General features: G+C 52.3%; 1 protein-coding gene across 2 annotated transcripts in view; it reads left to right on the top strand.

Moving 5' to 3' along the window:
• TTC7A (tetratricopeptide repeat domain 7A) overlaps nucleotides 1-18,142 on the top strand; it is a 117,054-nt gene that overhangs the window by 18,183 nt on the left and 80,729 nt on the right. For both annotated transcript variants that reach the window (XM_045885050.3, XM_045885053.3), the window contains exons 4-5: nucleotides 11,110-11,240; nucleotides 13,671-13,786. In XM_045885050.3, coding sequence (XP_045741006.1) covers nucleotides 11,110-11,240; nucleotides 13,671-13,786 — 247 coding nt within the window. The remainder of the gene's footprint in view (nucleotides 1-11,109; nucleotides 11,241-13,670; nucleotides 13,787-18,142) is intronic.

Below are 18,142 nucleotides of genomic sequence, written 5' to 3'. Positions count from 1 at the left end.
CCACCCTTGTGAAGCCCTTGACAGAGCCTGCTTGTTTGATTCTGCATGCTCATGGCTGCCGGTCCTGTCTCCCCGCTGAACTGGAAGCCCTTGGGGGACAGGTGGTCCTTTCTTCTGCACCCCCAATCTTCTCTCCCTCTTCTCCCTTCCTGGAGCCATCCATGCTCCAGCTGAATGAGGTCTGCTCCTGGTGTCCAACGTGATCTACAGAGTTCTGCCCCTTTTCCTTTTCTTGAGCCTCCGCTCATGCCCAACAGGCCCCTTCTTTATTCACTGTGCACAGAGATAGCCCTAACACTCCCTGTAGGCACAGTCCAGGTGCCTCCTCTACCTGCAGGCTTCCCTCCACCAGCAGCCTATAGCATTCTCTTCCTCCTTCAAGCTCATTTGGACCTTGACCCAGTCTCCCCAGTTCGGTCAGTATGTTCCTCCTGCCAGGTGTCTGGCCTCTGGTCGTTGCACCCCTCACAGTCCCTGGCCCGTGTCTTCCTGGAGAAAGTAAAATTTGCCCCCAGTTGATTCAGCCTGCACCTGCCAGGTCCCTTCCCATGAGGGAGTGGCAGTCAGGTGAGCAAAGTCTGCTGCTGGTGTGATATGGCTCTGGGAGAAGCAGCTGCTCTGGAGGAGGAGCTAAGCACGAGGTAGCTATGGCCAGACTGATGAGTCACAAGCTCTAACTGGTGCCACTCTTTACTGTCCAGTCCCTGAACAGACCAGTCATGGTGTCAGTGGAGTCTACCATTTGGAAAAATCAGGAAATGGAAACACCCCAGGGGTGGCTAGTCTGTAGCTTATTTCTGTGACCTGCTGGGGTCAGGGCAGTGAACTTCCTGCTGGCCATGGTGCCCCAGCCACGGGGCTGCCCCCACTTCTGTTCTGTGGCATTTGCAAAGTCCCCTCTGGGGCTGCAGCTTCTTAGCAGCCCACTTCCAAATGGGCGTAACATGTCTGGGATCACCTTAAGAGTTGAGTGGTTGGAGGCCTTGTTTTCCAGGTTTGGGGTCGGTCTGGCTCTAATGTTCTCCAGAACAACCTAGTAATAAGCCTTTGGACATTTAGCACCAGATCATCTCCGTGGTTAAGAAACTAGTGCCAGAGGTTTTACTGACACAAAACCGTTGGCTGTAGATCCGGACCTAGAGGTTTCTGTCTCTGCAGCAGGCCTCAGAGCCCCTCTCAGCCCCCAGCCCTCAGTTTAGTGGGCTGGGCTGGGGGGTGCTCACACCTCTTGCCCTCAAGCTGCATTTGGCTCTGTAGTAGCATGGGGTCCTTGTGAGATCATGGGGGATCAGGCCTTTCCCAGGCCCAGCCTTAGCTCTCGATAGGGTCTGGTCTTCCTGTCTCCTCTGGCACTACCTTCAGCAGGAGCAGAGAATTTCCAACCCTGGGGTGCCAGGGTAGCTCAGTCAGTTAAGCGTCCACTCTTACAACAGTCAGGTCTTGGTCTCAGGGTTGTGAGTTCAAGCCCTGTGTTGGACTCCATGCTGGGCATGGAGCCTACTTAAAAAAAAAAAAAAAAAAGGAATTTCCAACCCTGATTATCTGACTTGACCCTCAGCCAGCTCTGATTGTTGTCCACAAGCAAAGCAGGCCCCTTAACAAAGCTGCTTTGTCCAGAGGGATTGCCAGGAGTGAAGCTTGCCCCTTTTTTTTGTAGGCTTTACTGTGGACCCTAAGAAGTATCCAGCATAGGCTAATGTCCTGAAATGTTCTACCAGATGCCCTAAGCTCCAGTCTTCACCTCAAGACAAAATAGGCTGCATTTCAACAGGCATTGCTGCTGCTGTGTATCTAGAATTCCAGTTTCTTACTTGAGAGATGGTAAATCCTCAGTCATACCTGACCTTAACTCAGCCAGTCTTGCACTTCAGCAATTATCCCCTCTGACATCATACTTCTGGGGATCAGTTTCCATATAATCAGACTTAGGGTTATAATGACAAAAATGCAACTCCAACTAGCTGGAAAAGCAACAACAAAAAGGAGGGAGGCACTGGAAATGTATGCACCCATGTAACTAGAAAGTCAAGGCAGGTAGTTGGGCATCAGGCATAGCTGGATCCAGGCGCTCCTTGTGTTGATGTCTTTCTCAACAGCTCCAGGTTTACATGGTTCAGCACATAGCACTTAGAACCACAGGAGGAGAGAGTGTCTCATTGACCTGGCTTGGTCTCATCTAGGTTTCTGGGTTGGTGCCAGTGGTGGTATTTCTCCACCTGAATCTTATGGACTGAGTTGGAAGAATGGTTCCTTAAAGGAAAATCAGGGTGCTGTTACCAAAGTAGGTGAAAGGTATGGAGGGCAGAATCCCAGAGCTCAGGCAGCACCAACTCACCTCAAGTTACACCAGTAGTGACCAGATCAGGATTTGAACTCAGGCTCTCTGTGACTCCAGCATTTGGGGCCATCCCTGATGCCCAAAAAGTACTTGTTGGATTGAACCACTCTGTCGCAGAGAGGGAAGTGAATGAGCCCTAGCTAGTTGTGGAGCTTTGCTAGGTTAGCTTGGAGGTGAACCTGAACTTAAGGAGGAATCATCTGCAGATGAGTAGAAGAGGTGCCTTCCAGGTAAAGGAAGAGTCCAAAAAGAAGGTCCAGGAGAAATGGAGGTGACTTATTGAGAGGTGGGATGTGATGACACCTTCTTAGAGCAAAGGGGGTGGCGGGCGTGGGACTGACTGGGAAATGAGGGGGCATTGAGAGCCTTGCAGTAAAGCTCAGGGTGAGGGCGCCTGGGTGGCTCAGTTGGTTAAGCATCTGCCTTCGGCTCAGGTCATGATCCCAGGGTCCTGGGATCGAGCCCCGCATCCGGCTCCTTGCTCAGCAGAGAGCCTGCTTCTCCCTCTCCCTCTGCTGCTCCCCCTGCTTGTGTTCCCTCTATCTCTGTCAAATAAATAAATAAAATCTTTAAAAAAAAATAAAGCTCAGAGTGTCTCTTTGCTGGTATTCTAGAACTTTGGCCCTAGGTAGCCATGCATTGATGGGCAGGCAGGAGCTTCAGGGCCCGTGCTGTCAACATCTCAAGCTCACCTGCTCAGCCCCCCAAGCTGCGCTATCACTGTCCACCTCTCGGAGGGCTGTTCCATGGCAAAGGGCTGCCTCTCCCCTTGGGCCTGTGTCACTTCCGTTTCTCTGGTGCTAGCTCTGTGTGGTGACATGTAGGGAGGAATGACCCTCCATTTCTCCAGCCATGAGTCCTGCCCTTCTTCCCCTCTCGCTCACAGCCCAGCACCAGGGAGGCCGCAGACCACCCTCTGGACAGGCTTGCGTGCCGGCTGACGGGTAGAACACGGGCCTGGCTGTGGAGAAAAATGGCCTCGGTTCTCCCCAAATACCACAGCTAGCTGTTAAGTGGTGAAGGTGCTGTGGAAAGTAAAAATGTAAAAAAAAAACACACACACACAAAAACAAAACAAAACCCCCAAACCATTTAGCAACCATGAGAATTGATGATCCACTAAATTCTCTTCTCCTCAGTCCTCGAGTTTTTGTTTTTGTTTTTCTGTTCTCTTTCGGTTAGTGCAACCCCAGGCTATTCTGCTCTCACCTGGGAGCTTGTGGCTTATTGAAACTTTGAAAATAAAGACACCAGGCTGCTCCTAGGGCAGGACATAGTCGCATATTTTGTTTGGGGGGGGGGGGCAGTTTAGTCCTGGTATGGCAGGAATTAGCTGTTGATTTTGGCTTCCTTTGCAAAGGGGGCGTGGGTCGCTGGCCTTGTGGGGAGGCGGGTCATCACTCTTGGTACGGCTGCCCTGCCCCCACACTGCAGTCCTGGGAGCGAGGGCCTGGCCTCCAGAGGGAGAGAAACAAGTGGAGGGGAATGCTGTTGGGGCATCCTAGAAGGGGCTAGGTGTGTTCTTTGTGTGTGCACCTGGCCTTTGCTGAGTGCCTTCCTGGTCTGGGGGTGTGGAGTGCAGTCAGGCTTTGAGGGGTGCATTTGAATCACCAGCACCGACATGAGGGCCTGTCCCCTTGCAGGGTGGATGGCTATAACTCAGCCATCAGATAACGCATGTGAAAGGTGGGCTACCAGGGGCTGGCCAGAAGTCCAACGTTTGGGAACCCCTGGGGGTCACAGCGGGTAGGGGGAGACCCAGACATTGTTGAAGCCAGAAGACCTGGATCTAGTGTGGACTCTGGCACTTCTAACTGAGGGGTGTTGGAAGGAATCTCTCCTCCTCAAATTAGAGGTTTCATTTGTCATTCCAGGGAAGGACCAAATCCCTTCCAGAGAGGTCATTATGAGCCTCACTTAACATTCTCTGAGAGCATGTGTTCTAATCTATATAGTATCACCAAATTTCAATTTCACGGTCCCCCATGAGTTGGGCATTGATAGTAATCCCATTTTGTGTTTCACGAAACCGAGACTTAGGGCTTCTATAAACATTTTGGGTATATCCTTCCAGTCTTTTTTCCTGTAGGTTTATATGTGGTTTTTTTAATAAACAAAAATAAGTTCATACAATCATATTTTATAATGTTTTCTAAAGTGACTATTTTATGAGCCATTTTCCAATACATGTCTACATCACTGTTTAAAGCTTCATAGTATCACATTGTAAGACTCTTTTGTAATTTAGCAAACTTGTCCCGTTATTGGACCTGTAGGTTGAATCTCATCTTTTTGCCATTATAAACAGTGCTGCCATAGATATCTTTGAAACTAAATTTTTGCATGTGTCATTAATTTTTTTAGTGATAAATTCCTAGAAGTAGAGTTACTGGATCAAAGCATATGTACTTTTTGGAGACTGGCACATGGAATCAAATTGTCCACTTTCCCTTTTTTATTTTCCATTTTTTTAAATTGGTAAAATATACAGATACATAAAAAGATGCTCAACATCACTGATCATCAGGGAAATGCAAATCAAAACCACATTGAAATAGCACCTCACACCCGTCAGAATGGCTAAAATCAACAACACAAGAACCAACAGGTGTTGGCAAGGATGTGGAGAAGAAGGAACCTTCTTACACTGTGGGTGGGAATGCAAACTGGTGGAAAAACAGTATGGAAAACAGTATGGAGGTTAAAACTTAAAAACAGAGGGCGCCTGGGTGGCTCAGTCCGTTAAGCGTCTGCCTTCGGCTCAGGTCAGGATCCCAGGGTCCTGGGATCGAGCCCCGCATCAGGCTCCTGGCTCTGCGGGGAGCCTGCTTCTCCCTCTCCCCACTTGTGCCCTCTCTCACTATCTCTGTCTCTCTCTCTCAAATAAATAAATAAAATCTAAAAAAAAAATAAAATAAAAAAGTTAAAAACAGAATTACCCTATGATCCAGTAATTGCACTACTGGGTGTTTACTCGGAAGATACAAAAACACTAATTCAAAGGGATATACATACCCCTATATTTATAGCAACATTATTTATGATAGCCAAGATATGGAGCAACCCAAGTGCCCATCGATTGATGAATAGATAAAGAAGATGTGGTATATAGGTACAATGGAGTGTTAGCCATAAAAAAGAATGAAATCTTGCTCTTTGCAACAACATGGGTGGAGCTAGAGAGTATAATGCTAAGCAAAATAAGTCAGTCTGGGAAAGACAAATACCATATGCTTGCACTCATATGTGGAATTTAAGAAACAAACAAAAAAGAATGAGCAAAGGGAGGAAAAAAAAAAAAGAGAGACAAACCAAGAAACAGACTCTTAACTATAGAGAACAAACTGATAGTTACCAGAGGGGAGTGGGGGCGGCGGGGCTGGGGGAAACAGGTGATGGGGAATAAGGAGTATTTGTCGTGATGAGCACTGGGGGATGTATGGAAGTGTTGAATCACCTATATTGTACACCTGAAACTAATATAACCCTGTAGGTTAAGACTGTAGGTTAAAACATTGGTAAAATAGATATAACATAAATTAAGTATCTTAACTAATTTTTAAAGATTTTATCTTTAATTGTGGTCAAAACATGTAACATAAAATTCACTATCTTGACCACTTCTAAGTGTACATGCAATTCAGTAATGTTACATTCACATTGTGCAGCCAATCTCCAGAACTCTTTATGTTGCAAAACCCCAACTCTGTATGCACTGAACATCTCCCCATTTGCCCTTCTCTGCAGCCCCTGGCAACTGCTATTCTCCTTTCTGTCTCCATGAATTGGCTACTTTAGGTTCTACATACAAGTGGAATCATATACTATTTGTCTTTTGGTGACTGGCCTGTTTCACTTAGCATAACGGCCTTAAGGTTTATCTATGTGGCTTATGGTAGGATTTCCTTCTTAGGCATGTATCACATTTTCGTTATCCATTCATCCCATCAGTGTACTCTTGGAATGTTTCTACCTTTAGCCTGTTGTGACTAATGCTGCATGCACATGGGTGTACAAATACCTCCTTGAGACACTCCTTACAGTTCTTTCGGGTCTACACCCAGAAGCAGAGTTGCTGGACTCATAAGGTAATTCTGTTTGTAATTTTTTGAGGAACTGTCACTGTTTGCCACAGCATCTCTACCATTTTGTGTTCCCACAAGTGCCCTGCTTCTGAGTGTGATTTATAAGGGTTCTTCCCTACCTGGCATGAGGCTTCTTCCCTGAGGGCTGAAGCAATAACTTGCCTTTCTTCCTCTCCCTCCCCTCAGCCTAGGTACCTAAATCTGGGCTTAGCCTTCTGTGGGTACCTTGTGCCCTTGGACCTACTGGGTAGGAGGGAGGGAGAGGTCCACCCAGCTGGAAAGTTCCATTGCAGAGGAAATGTTGTGCTCTCCACCTCTGCATCTAGGGCCCAGGGCTCCAAGGGTGGGGCTTCTTGGAAAGATGCCCATCTGTGATGTGATGAGTCATCTTAGTCTGAAGAGGCAGGGACCCGCCAGGGTGTTGAGCCCAGGGCTAAACCAGATCAGCTTGCCTGCAAACCAAAAGTTCCAACTTAATGAAAAAGCAAGTACTGTTCTTGAAAGGGGCCCTCCCTTGGCTTGTAGAGCTGGGTGTTTTCACAGAAAGGCCCCTTTGCCAATGGGACTCGAGAGGCAGTACCCTGGGCTTCCTGGCAGCCCCTGGCTTCCTGCCCACTTACAGGGCTGTCTGACAACCCCTGGGGTCCTTTGGGGGCCAGGCTGAGGAGCAGCCCGTTTCATCTTGGATCTAGTGTTGTGGTTTGGCCACTGGTGTAGAAACGCTCACAGGGCAGAGGGTAAAGGGACCCAAGGGCTAGAGTGGGTTTCCCATCAGATATTTGTGGACAGGAAAATGGACCTTCGTGGGAGTCAAAAAGCAAATGTAAGGTCAAGAAGCCCCTTTTTATGGGCAGAACTAGATGCCTAGACTGTGACCCTCATTAGGAAAAGCCATTGCCAGCTCCAGGAAGCTTTTTGGTTGTATGTGTATTGGAGATTATTTCACAGAGGACCCCCTTAGTGACCATAGCTCTTGTACTTCGATCTTTCAGTTCTCTGCTCTCACAATTGCTTCCTTCAGAGAAGGCATTCTATCCATTATTTTTGACCAATGTTCATACAGTGAGGTACATTGATCTTAGGTGTATAATTTGGTGAGTTGGACAGGTGTAAATACCCATGTGACCAGTACCCCACTAAAGACAAAGAACATTGCCATCACCCCAGAAGTTTCCTGCAGGCCCTTTTCCAGTTGGTTCTCGCTCTACCCCCATCTTCAGCCCCCCGGCAATGATTCGTGATTGGTTCGTTTCTATTACTACAGATTATATTGCTTTTTTTTGAATGTCATGTAACTGAAATCCTATAGCATGGACTTTTTTGATATCTGGCTTCTTCTGCACAATCTGATTTCTTGGAGATTCATCCATGTTGTATGTATATCAAGAGTTTGTCCTTTAGTTTATGTCTGAGTGGTGTTCCATTGTATAAATATGCCACAGTTTCTTTATAAATTCAGCAAAAAACCATTTTGTAAGTGGAGCAGGAGAAAGCCCGCGGGCTCGCTCCTCTGCATAAGTGAATGAGTGCATTCAGCTCTATATCCATCCACTCACCAGTCACCAGGCCCTGCTCTCCCTGGGTGCCAAGAGCAATCAGGAATGGGCAGAGAGGATGGTTCCAGGGTAGGTAAAGGCATATGCAAAGGAGATGCAGGGAAAACGTGCTGCTGGTTCTGAGGTCAGGAGGCTTACGACGGCTTCAGAGAGGAGGTGGTTTCGCTGCGAGTTTTCCAGGAGGACGAGACTGAGAATTTCCAGAGGAGCATGGCAGAGAGGCCCCTGCTGGGTGCAGGGGGAACAAATGAAACGGTGGACAGTGGAGGCTCCACTGACAGATGTTACTCAGTTCACCACCTTGCAGTGGCCAGCCCACTGGAGGCAGCCCGAGCCGGCCAGGCGGCTGGCATCATCCATCCCAGGTCTGGGCCCAGCCTAGGGGCAGGAAGGAGCCCAGCTGGCAGCCTGTCTCTCACATAAGCCACAGAGTGACCGTGTTGAAACAGATCCACTGTAGGGCTTCTGGAATGTCTGCATCCTCCCGCCGTCTGCCCTTGGTCTCCCAGGCCAGGCCTCCGAACAGTTGGTTTGTCCCACCTTCCTGCGGGGTGGACAGGCCCCGTGGCTAGGGAGGAGGGGCGGGGCCAGCACTAGCAGTGAGCAGTGGTGCCTGCCTTCCGTCTTCTTTCTGCATCTCCTGTAGGACTCCCACTAGTCTCTGCCCCGTTCAGCGCTCGCGAGTGAGGAGCTTTTCCCTCCTGGTCATGAGTTATTTGGCAGGAGGCATGGTGACATTCAGTGACCCTGGTCACTGAGTCTTTGTGTTGAGCAAGGGCCTTCATGTTCTGTGCCTGCCTTTGCCCGGGCCAAGTCACCCCAACCTTTGGACCCGTTCACGCCCCAGCCTGGCAGAGGACAAGGTCACTAAATCCATATGAGTTGGGATCTAGCCAAGCAAAACGGTAATTCCTTACCTTGTGTTTGCAGGGCACTTTGCACTCTGTCAGGCAGGATCAGGCTTGCCGTGTCTTCTGCCAGCCGGCCGGTGCTTGCTTAGTGCCCACCCAATCGGTAGAAAGATGAACATGAGATGGTTGTGCCTTTAAAAGCGTACGGTCTGACTGGGCAAGCGTGCGAAGAAATAAGTATAAGAAATGGTGGGGCAGGAGTATGTCAAGCATAGACTGGGGCCCCAGGAGGGAAGGGTTGGTCATACCAGGGTATATTAGGAGGGGCTCCACAGAGGAGGCAGTATTTGGAGGGGCAGAAGGTAAGTGGTGATTTGGGGTGGACCTAGGGGATTAGGTGAGGGTGGGGGGTGCATTCCAGGCAGGAGGAAAAACTTGAACAAGGTCAGCAGTTGGAAACAGGAGGTTGGCTGTGGATGCAAGCAGCTGTGGTGTCTTAGCTTGGGCTGCTATGACGAAGTACAGACTAGGTGGCTTATACACAACACACATTTATTTCTCACAGCTCTGGAGGCTGGAAGTCGGAGATCAGGGCACCAGCATGGTTGGGTTATGGTGAGGACCCTCTTTTGGGTTGCAGGCTGCTGACTTCCTCTGTGATCACGTGCCGGAAGGGGTGAGGCAGCTCTCTGGGGTCTCTTTTATAAGGCTACGAATCCTGTTCGTCACCTCCCACAGACCCCTGCCTCTAATACCATCACCTTGGACACTAGGTCTTCAACATAGGACCTGGGGTCTGGGGGCACAAACATTCAGCCTGTAGCACATGGCAAGCGCCAAGGATGGCCCGGTGACAGGGATGGAATCCTAGAGGGGCTGGTATGGGGCACCAGGAGTTTGGACCTCACCCTGTAGCACTGGGGACCCCTGAAGGGTTGAAGCAGTGGAGTTCTGGAAGGATCACCCCGGGAGCAGTGTGCAGGACGCATTAGAACAAGACTGGAGGCAGGGAGGCCAGGGAGGCTGATGTGGTCATCCACTCGAGAGGTGAAGCCTAAAATGAGGGAGGTAGGGGAAGGGAAGTATTGAGGGCACGGTCATCAGTGGGCACAGGGCAGCAGAGAGTTGGGGGTTCTACTCCTATGGCTTCTCCAGTAAGTTCATCCTGAGCACCTGTTGCATGTAAAGTACCGTGTGGCACACGAAGGTGAGAGAGACCTGGCTGCTGCCCGTGAGGAAGCACCAGTCAGGACAGCACTCTCTAGTCAGGTCTGAGTGTTAGTCACATGTGACAGAAACACAGTCGGGACTGACTTGACGCAAAACAGGGTGGGGTGTTCTGGGCGCGTATACTGGGACGTTTCGGGGGTAGAGCCTCGGGCAGGGTGCTCAGACAGTGTCTGCCCTCTTCAGGCTGGTCTCATCTTGACTCTAGATTTTTCTTCTCCATGACCATGAATTTATTCAGTCTTTTTCTTGTCTTGAAAAAAAACAAAACTGATGCAAGTATAGTTGTTTTCCTTTATGGCATCCACCGCTAACAGGCATAACAGTGCTTTCCCTTCTTGGCTTCTGACCCTTTCTGGACTCTTTCTTTTTTGTTTTTGCTTTAGAGCAATGGTTTTACTTTATTTTACTGAAAAAAAAAATTCGTTGTGATAAAAAAAAATGACGGAGTGGGTGCCTTGGGGGCAGAGGCGGCAGCTGTCTGCTTGCAGGCTGACCCGTGTCTGAGTAACTTAGGCGAGGACCAAGCTGGATCCGTGGAAGGGTGCCTGGGAAGTGCGGCCTAGCTGCAGCCTCTGTCGTGTGCAGACAGCAGGGCCTGCAGTGGTGGTACAGAAGGGTTCACAGTTTGCCCACGTGGGGCTTTCAGCGACAGGGGGAGAGAAGAGCTGGGTGTCAGCACCCACAGTACAGCGTAGAAACGGCAAGTGCCGGGGCAGCGGGTGTCTCCGGCCAGCAACTTGGAAGGAGGGTCAGGAATGGTTCCTGTAGGAGCTGGCCTGGAAGGGTGGGCAGGAGTTGGACGTGGGGGTGCCATGCTGTGGTTCCGTGCGGGGCTTGGGGGTGCCCGCTGTCAGCCCGCAGCTTGACCCCAGCCACCACCAATACCACCGCTTTAGCTTCCTCCTTCCCTGCCGCCGACCTTGCCCCCCACTGGCTGCTCCTGAGCCTGGGTTTCCCCGGGGTGAGCCCACCCCTGGGCCCGTGAGCAGGGCCTGGGGTCAGGGGGGGCCAGGGCAGGGCAGGTCTGAGGTGCTGTCCTCCTCCCGCAGGCCTCTCCCTGGAACGCCTGCCCAACTCCATCGCTTCCCGCCACCGCCTGACTGAGAGGGAGGAGGAAGTGATCACCTGCTTCGAGAGGGCCTCCTGGATCGCTCAGGTGTTCCTGCAGGAGTTGGAGAAGGTGAGCTGAGAATACGGCACTCCGCTTCTAGCTGCCTCCATGGAGCACCTGTCACAGCAGGCCCCCACTAAGCCCGTGCATCGCCCTTGTGCATATTGGGAAACGGCACCCTCCACCCCTCCAGTGCCCCTCCGCCTCAGTGGTTGGAAAGCTCCTCGCAGTAGACCTATTCTGTCAGAACGAGACCCTTCGCCTCCAGCAAACAGATTGAATAAACGAGTCTGCACCAGGGAGCCCAGAGCCTCCTGGGTGAGCTCGACTCGGACGACCAAAGGTGACAGCCTATCTGCACCCGTTAAACTTACGTAATCCTCACCACAACTCTGTGAAGTAGGTATTGTGTTTATCCCCGTCTAGTAGGTGAGGTTTTTGGTTTTGTTTTGTTTTGTTTTAAGATTTTATTGTTATTCATTTGACAGAGAGAGAGCACAAGCAGGGGGAGCGGCAGGCAGAGGGGAGGCCTTGGAGCCCATTGTCCGAGCCTTGCAGAGGCCAGCAGAGGCCAGCCAGCCGGGGTCTGGAAGTCCTCAGGCCTCCCCTTCTCCCCACTCCCCCTGCGGGAGGCCTGTATGAATTGTTTGCAGGCCAGAGTTGTCGTGTTAGCAGTACACTGTGATGTTACCCCAGTTCTTCCCTTCTGGGGAGCTCTTGGTTTAATGGGAGGAGGACAGACAGCTCCATTTCACAAGGATACCACAAATGGTCACTGAGTTCCTGCTTTTGTGTCAGGCAGTACTCTGAGTACCTTACAGCCATTCTCGAATTTAACCCTCACACCCACTGGCTGGGAGAGGCCCTGGTGTTCCTATTTCCCAAGTGAGAAGCTCGGGTTTGGGGAGGAGTTCAGACAGCTGCTAAGTAGCATGGGCAGGATTGGAACCCTGGGAGTGTGGCTCTGATCACTCGTAGGGGAGAATTCGGGGCTGGTGCCTAGACATTCTGTTCAGTAGACAGTTAAAAGGCACTAGAAGGCAGGTGCCACGGCAGAGGCCCCCCGGGGTCGGTGTCATGAGCTGAGAGTCAGAGCCCAGAGCCTCACCTACTTCGGCAAGTGCCAAAATGTCAATCCAGCACCTGTCTTGTGACAGGCCTTTTTGGAGGAGTCATCCTCCAGAGCTGGGTTTCTCAGCCTCAGCACTATGGACATTGGGGCCAGATCAGTCTTTGCTGTGTGGGGCTGCCCTGTGTATTATAAAATGTTCAGCAGCATCCCCGGCCTCTACAGATGCCAACAGCCCCCCACCTCCCAGCCAAAACGGGGTGACAACCAAACTATCTCCAGATATGCCAAATGTCCCTGGAGGGTAACATCGTGCCCCTGTTGAGTGTCACTACCCTAGAGTCCCTCTGCCTGTTTGGATTTTAGGAGGAAGGAAGAAGTGATTGGGGGACTCAGGGAAAACAACACTCAAGCACATTCCCTGGCAGAAGTCCACTCGGAGACTTGGCGTGGTTGAATTGACCTCTGCTGAGGTCATGTGGATCCCTGCTAGACAGCAGTGTTTCAGGAGCCCTTCCCATTAGAACTGTATGTGGTGTAGAGAAAACTTTCATGAAATAGTCTCCCATTCAGTCAGAAGCCTAGGCTTTTGACTTTTAAAGGGGGTTACGATGATGGGCTGTGGTTTGCAGGGCCGGAATCAGGGCCCTGTGGCAGTGGGCTGACAATCGGGCCCTGGGAGCTGGTTATCTCGGGTCAGGGGAGGGCAGGCGGTGGAACCCTGTGCATTCTCAGGAATGCTGTGTGTCCCTCCTACGACCCAGCCCCAAGCTCCAAGGAAGTAAGAAGCTCTCTTAAAGATAAGGTGGATGGCTCATTGATTTGTTTCTTGGATCAGGGAAGGGAGGTGGCATAGGAAAGGCAGGCCTATCTTGGTGGGGCTGGATGATCCTCTTAGAGCTGAGGCTTGAGGACAGGTCAGTTAATAACACAATTGCTGCTCAGGTTTTCCTGGAACCTGGGGTCTTAGCCGTGGGGCTATTCTGACATCCCGTGGTTATATGACAGGAACAGCGCCTGGTATATGGTAGTCACTCAAGGGTTTGTTGATTGAGTGAACCAAGAAGTCGTAGAAATAGCCTGAGCCTGTAACTGGCCAGACCTAAGTTGGAGGTTTAGTTGCGTGCTGGCTTTGTGACCTCAGGCACATTCTGAGCCTCAGTTTCCACGTCTATGAAATGCAGACAAAACCAGCTTTGCAGGGCTGTTGTGGGCATCTAGCATTTGGAGGAGGAGAGCGTGTTTCAGACGTATGTTAAACAAAAGCAAGTTAGATTGGGTTTGGTCTGAGAAGCGCACGGCGTGCCTCTGAGGCGGCTCGGGACAGGCGCTGGTGATGGGGCCGCCGGATCTGCCGGGGCTGACTCTCACCCCAGCCCCTCTGACTCAGAACTCTGAGACAGTGGCTCTCTCCGTGTTCCCCTTCCCAGATCACAAATAACACCACGGCACGGCACCTGAAAGGCTCTCAACCCGTCGACTATGAGCTCACCTACTTCCTGGAAGCTGCCCTCCAGAGCGCTTACGTGACAAACCTGAAGAAGGGGTAGGTCACTGGCAGCTGAGTGGGAGCTGGACATTTCTCTCTGGGCCGGGGGTGCTCCTGACGCTCGTCACGTTAAGTCTGGCCTCTCTGATCTGGGTGTGTGCTCTCTCAAGAGGATGGTGGGGGCTGACATGTTCCCAGCTTGTCAGGCTGAGGTAGGTGGAGGCACACACCTGGGGAGGGGGGCAGTCCGGCCCCAGCTGGACCCCTGGCCTGGAGGAGGCCTGTACGCCCCTTCTCTGTCTCCATTCTACCCTCACTGTCAGACAAGGGGATACTGCTCGAGTCCCTGTCTTCTGAATGGTAAGAACAGGGTAGAAGGGTCCCCACCAGGAGGCAGGCTGTCACCCTGCTCTCGGGGGAGAATACCTCCCAGAGCTCCTGATCCATCCCAGCTGCTTGGAAAGTCAGAAGCATTATCATCATTTATTTGTATTATTTTTCATGACAGTCCCCAGCTGGGTAAGCTGCTGGCCCAAGCTTGAACTTCACACCTTTTGTTTTTGTTGTTTTTAAGTGTTTCTTGCGACAGGCCAGGGAGGCAGGGGAGTCCCCGTTGGGGACGTGTGGACCAGGAGGCCCGGAGAGCCCTGGGCTCAGCCCACCGTGTGGCTGGGGGGGGTGGGGGCTGGAGCTCATCACGGGGACCCCGGGAAGCATGCCGCCTCTGCTCTACCTCCACCACTTGTGTTCTTCTTTCCGTTTGTGGTTGCTGAGCTTCAGTTTCAGAGACGCAGTGGCCCGGTGGGCCAGTTCCTGTTTTTGCTGCCCAGGCAACTGCCACCTGGCTACTTCTCCCTAGCTGCAGCCCCGGCCCCTGCCCCTGCCCCGGGGCACCCTTTGGTCTGCAGGTACGGCTCTCGGGGCTGAGGGGGTATGTGAAGAGATGCCCCCTCAGCGGAACCTTTGCAGCACGGGGGCTGCCGCCGCCTGTTTTTACAAATAAAGTTTTATTGGAACATAGCCACACGAACTATGGACCTACTGTCTCTCACCCAGAGTGGAATAGATAGCAGATCCTAAAATATTTACTCCCTGGCCCTTTACAGAAAAGCGTGCTGCGTGTTTAAGAGGCCCTCCCTCCCAAGGCCACCTGTAGGCACAAAGGGTAGAGGTGCTCTTCTGTATGGCACACCCTAGGAGTAGACCTCTGGGATTCCGGTGTCCCCTTCGTTCTTGCGTTTAACAAACATTCATTGTCTGAATACGGGCTGAGTCTGCGGGAGGCCCTTGCTAAGCGCTTCGCCTCGTGTGTATTTGGTCCTCCCGATAGCCCTCTGTGGTATGGGCTGTTGCATCCCCATTCTACGGGGGCCGTGGGGGCACAGAGAACATAAGTGACCTGCCCTGGGCAGAGCCAGGACTCCACATGCAGGACCCAGCGGACGCTCCTACCCGTTAGGCTGCCCTGCCCACAGCAGAAACTGCGGGGGGAACAAGTCCCTGCTACTGCCGCCAGGTGCGCCCACCTCCTGTGTGATTGCTCCAAGTGCACGCCGGCTTGGTAGGTGTGGCCTCAGCTTCCGGTTGGAAGAGTTTGGGGGGGCGCCCTGGTCATCTGGAGGTCGCCAAGGCAGGGCCCAGGAGTGGGAGGCCACCCAGCAACCCTGGGCAAGTTCCTCTTCTCTCCCCCACCCCCGGCTCCGCTTCCTTCCTCGAACGGGGGGGCTTCTGTTTGTCCTGCATTGGGGGAGGGGGTGCGGTGAGGGTCCAAGGAGAGGCAGGAATGAAAAGCACCTTGAGTACTGAGCTGAGAGCACAGGGGGTGCTGTGAACCCCTGCTCCACTGCGGTCCCCTCAGGGCTGCCCGCTCCCCTTTCCCACACCACACGTGTTCCAGGTGTGACGAGGTTAAGATGACCGTCAAGGACAGCCAGGAGGGAAGGAGGGAGAGAGCCGGCAGTTATCAAACACCTGCTGTGTGCATGTGCTCAGCGGACGGTGTCCCGTGAAGGAAGTCAGGTGACCCCAGGTCACTCGAGAGGGGACAGAGCCTCAACAAGGTTGAGTAACTTGCCCCACCTCACCCGCTGGGATTCCAGCTTCGGATCCAAGTAGCCTCGAAACCCATGTAGTTTCCAGTTTTGGGGTGGGGGGTGTGGGGGAAGGACAGGACCCTGGTGATGGTTGGGCTGATCCTGGCTACGCTGACTCAGGGCTCTCTCTGCTCCTCTGGGACCCTGAGTCACCATTCTCAGCGGGTGGCTCCTTTTCCCGAAGCTGGTCCCACCCCACCCCGAGTGGGCCTCTTCCTCCCTGTCTGTGTTCTGCACACTCTGGCTGTGTGTGTGTGTGGGGGGGGGGGTGCCACCGCAGTGGACAGAGCATTAGCCAACCCTCACCCCTCCAGGAGAGCCCAAGTAATTCCAGTTACTGTTCTGTTCCTGTCACTCTGCTCCCCACCCTGCGTCCTCTTTTCCTTCTGAAGCCCAGATTTTAGTCCTGAAAGACAGGATGCTGACTCTTCTCCTCCCCCTCCCCCAGCTTCCCATGCCTCCCAAATAAAGAGCAATGGAAACTGAATCATTTCTTTCCAAGCAAACAGCCCAAACATTTGAAAGCTTGAGTGTTGAGCAGCAGTCCCCGGGACACATGGCAACAACTCAGCCCCTTCGTCCATTTCCTGTGCCCGCATCCAGCCCAGAGGTGGCCCGGGAATGTGACAGATATTTTTAGAGCAGGGATTGTGGCCCCATGTGCTTGGCTGGACTTTAAAGAATTTCTATCCCCCTTTTCTCTTAACAGTAGCTAATACTTGTTGAATACTTACTGCATGCCAGGCAGAATCCTATGAAGAATTAATAATGTCCCCACTCACTGAGGAAAGGAGAGGAGAAGTAACTTGCCCAGAGCCAGCAAGCCGGTGCTGAGCGGGGGTCTGTCCCCGCCCAGTCCCGGGCCTTGCCTACCACCCACCCACAGTGGTATGAGCTCTCGTAATTACTCATTATCGTCTTCAGGTCAGAGTTCTATCTTCCTAGGTGAATCACCAGTTCCAATGGTTTTTTATATATATATTTGTTGTTGTTAGGAAGTTAAAAAAAAAAAAGTCACCTCAATCCAGGGTTTCTCAGGTACCGACCTGTTAACAGGGTGAGCCAGATACCAGTACGTCGTAGGCTTTCGCGACATCCCAGCCTCTGCCTGCCAGGTGCCGGTAGCTCTTCCTGCCCCGAGTGTGACAACCAAAAATGTGTCTAGACGTTGACAAATGTCTTGGGTGGTGGAGAGCAAAATCACCCCGGTTGAGAACCACTGCCTTAGCCTAAGGTGTGAGGAGCAGAGGTTCGGAGGTACTTTGGGACCCCGATGTCTGACATTGGGTCTTCTCCTCCAGGGCAGCTCTGAAAAGTCTTTAGAAGGGCTCCAGGGCCATTTCCTGTTGGTAAATCCCCCCCACCTCACCTGGGGCTCTTGGGGTGTTTGGGAAGGTGATAAAACCCTTCCCCACGTAAAGAGACTGACGTCACGGCCCAGTAAGGGGGAGGGGCTAAGGGAAAAACCCCAGAGAACAGCCCAAGCATTCATTTCACAGGCAGCCTCTGAGAGCCCTCTGTGCACCAGGCACCCCACCTGACTCATGGGGTTGAAGCTGGGAACAGGATGAGCTCCCCTCCTTCGGGAGCTTCCATTCCAGCACGGAGCAGACAGTCAAGGAGCCGAATGTAGCCCTCAGACATTGCTAGGTGCTAGGGAGGGAAGGGGGGCAGGGAGGTGGGGGTGCTGCTGGGATATGGTGGGCTCTCGGGGACCAGGGAGCTTCTCGGCCTTAGAAGACTTCCCTCGGGGCCTGAGGAGCAGGGGGAGATGGTGGGACCTGCTTCTGGGCAGAATCTGAGAGCTGGCGCTCATCCCCATATGGGCCCTGGGTGGACTGGGGGTGCCCTGCTCCCAAGGACAGATGGCCACAAGCAGTACCTGCTCCCAGAGTCCAACCTTGTCCCTCCGTGTGAGGATTTGACATAATTTAAAGGGTGTGGTGTTCTCCAGTGTGCAAGATGGGGGTGCAGGGGTTGCTTGACCTCCAACAGCTCTTCTTTTATTCTGGGCTTTGGTTAAGGCTGGGCCTAAGTATTTTAGACTTAGTAGGTGTGAGGGCCATTCATTTTTCCCCTAGGGGCCTTGACCTAAAAGGAAAGTTATGAATTGAGAGAGGCCCCGTCCAGAGGGCAGGGGTCTGAGACCCTCGGTTCGATTCCCCTCGCTGCCACAAGAGGGCAGCAGTGGACTCCGAGCAGAGCTTTGTCCCAGGTAGTTCCGCAGGCACCAGCTGCCAGGAGAGGGCACCTTTGGAACGTGTTCTGGTGGCTTTGGACAATGGCAGCGGGGCCCAGAGTCCTAGCTGTGGGAGAGGTT

This window comes from Mirounga angustirostris, unplaced genomic scaffold (genome assembly GCF_029215605.1).
Source record: "Mirounga angustirostris isolate CCGP_5_RB_7025 unplaced genomic scaffold, mMirAng1.0.hap1 SCAF_10, whole genome shotgun sequence".
Lineage (NCBI taxonomy): Eukaryota > Metazoa > Chordata > Mammalia > Carnivora > Phocidae > Mirounga > Mirounga angustirostris.
Note: the sequence above shows the minus strand (reverse complement) of the source record. Positions and strands in the feature narration are given on the sequence as shown.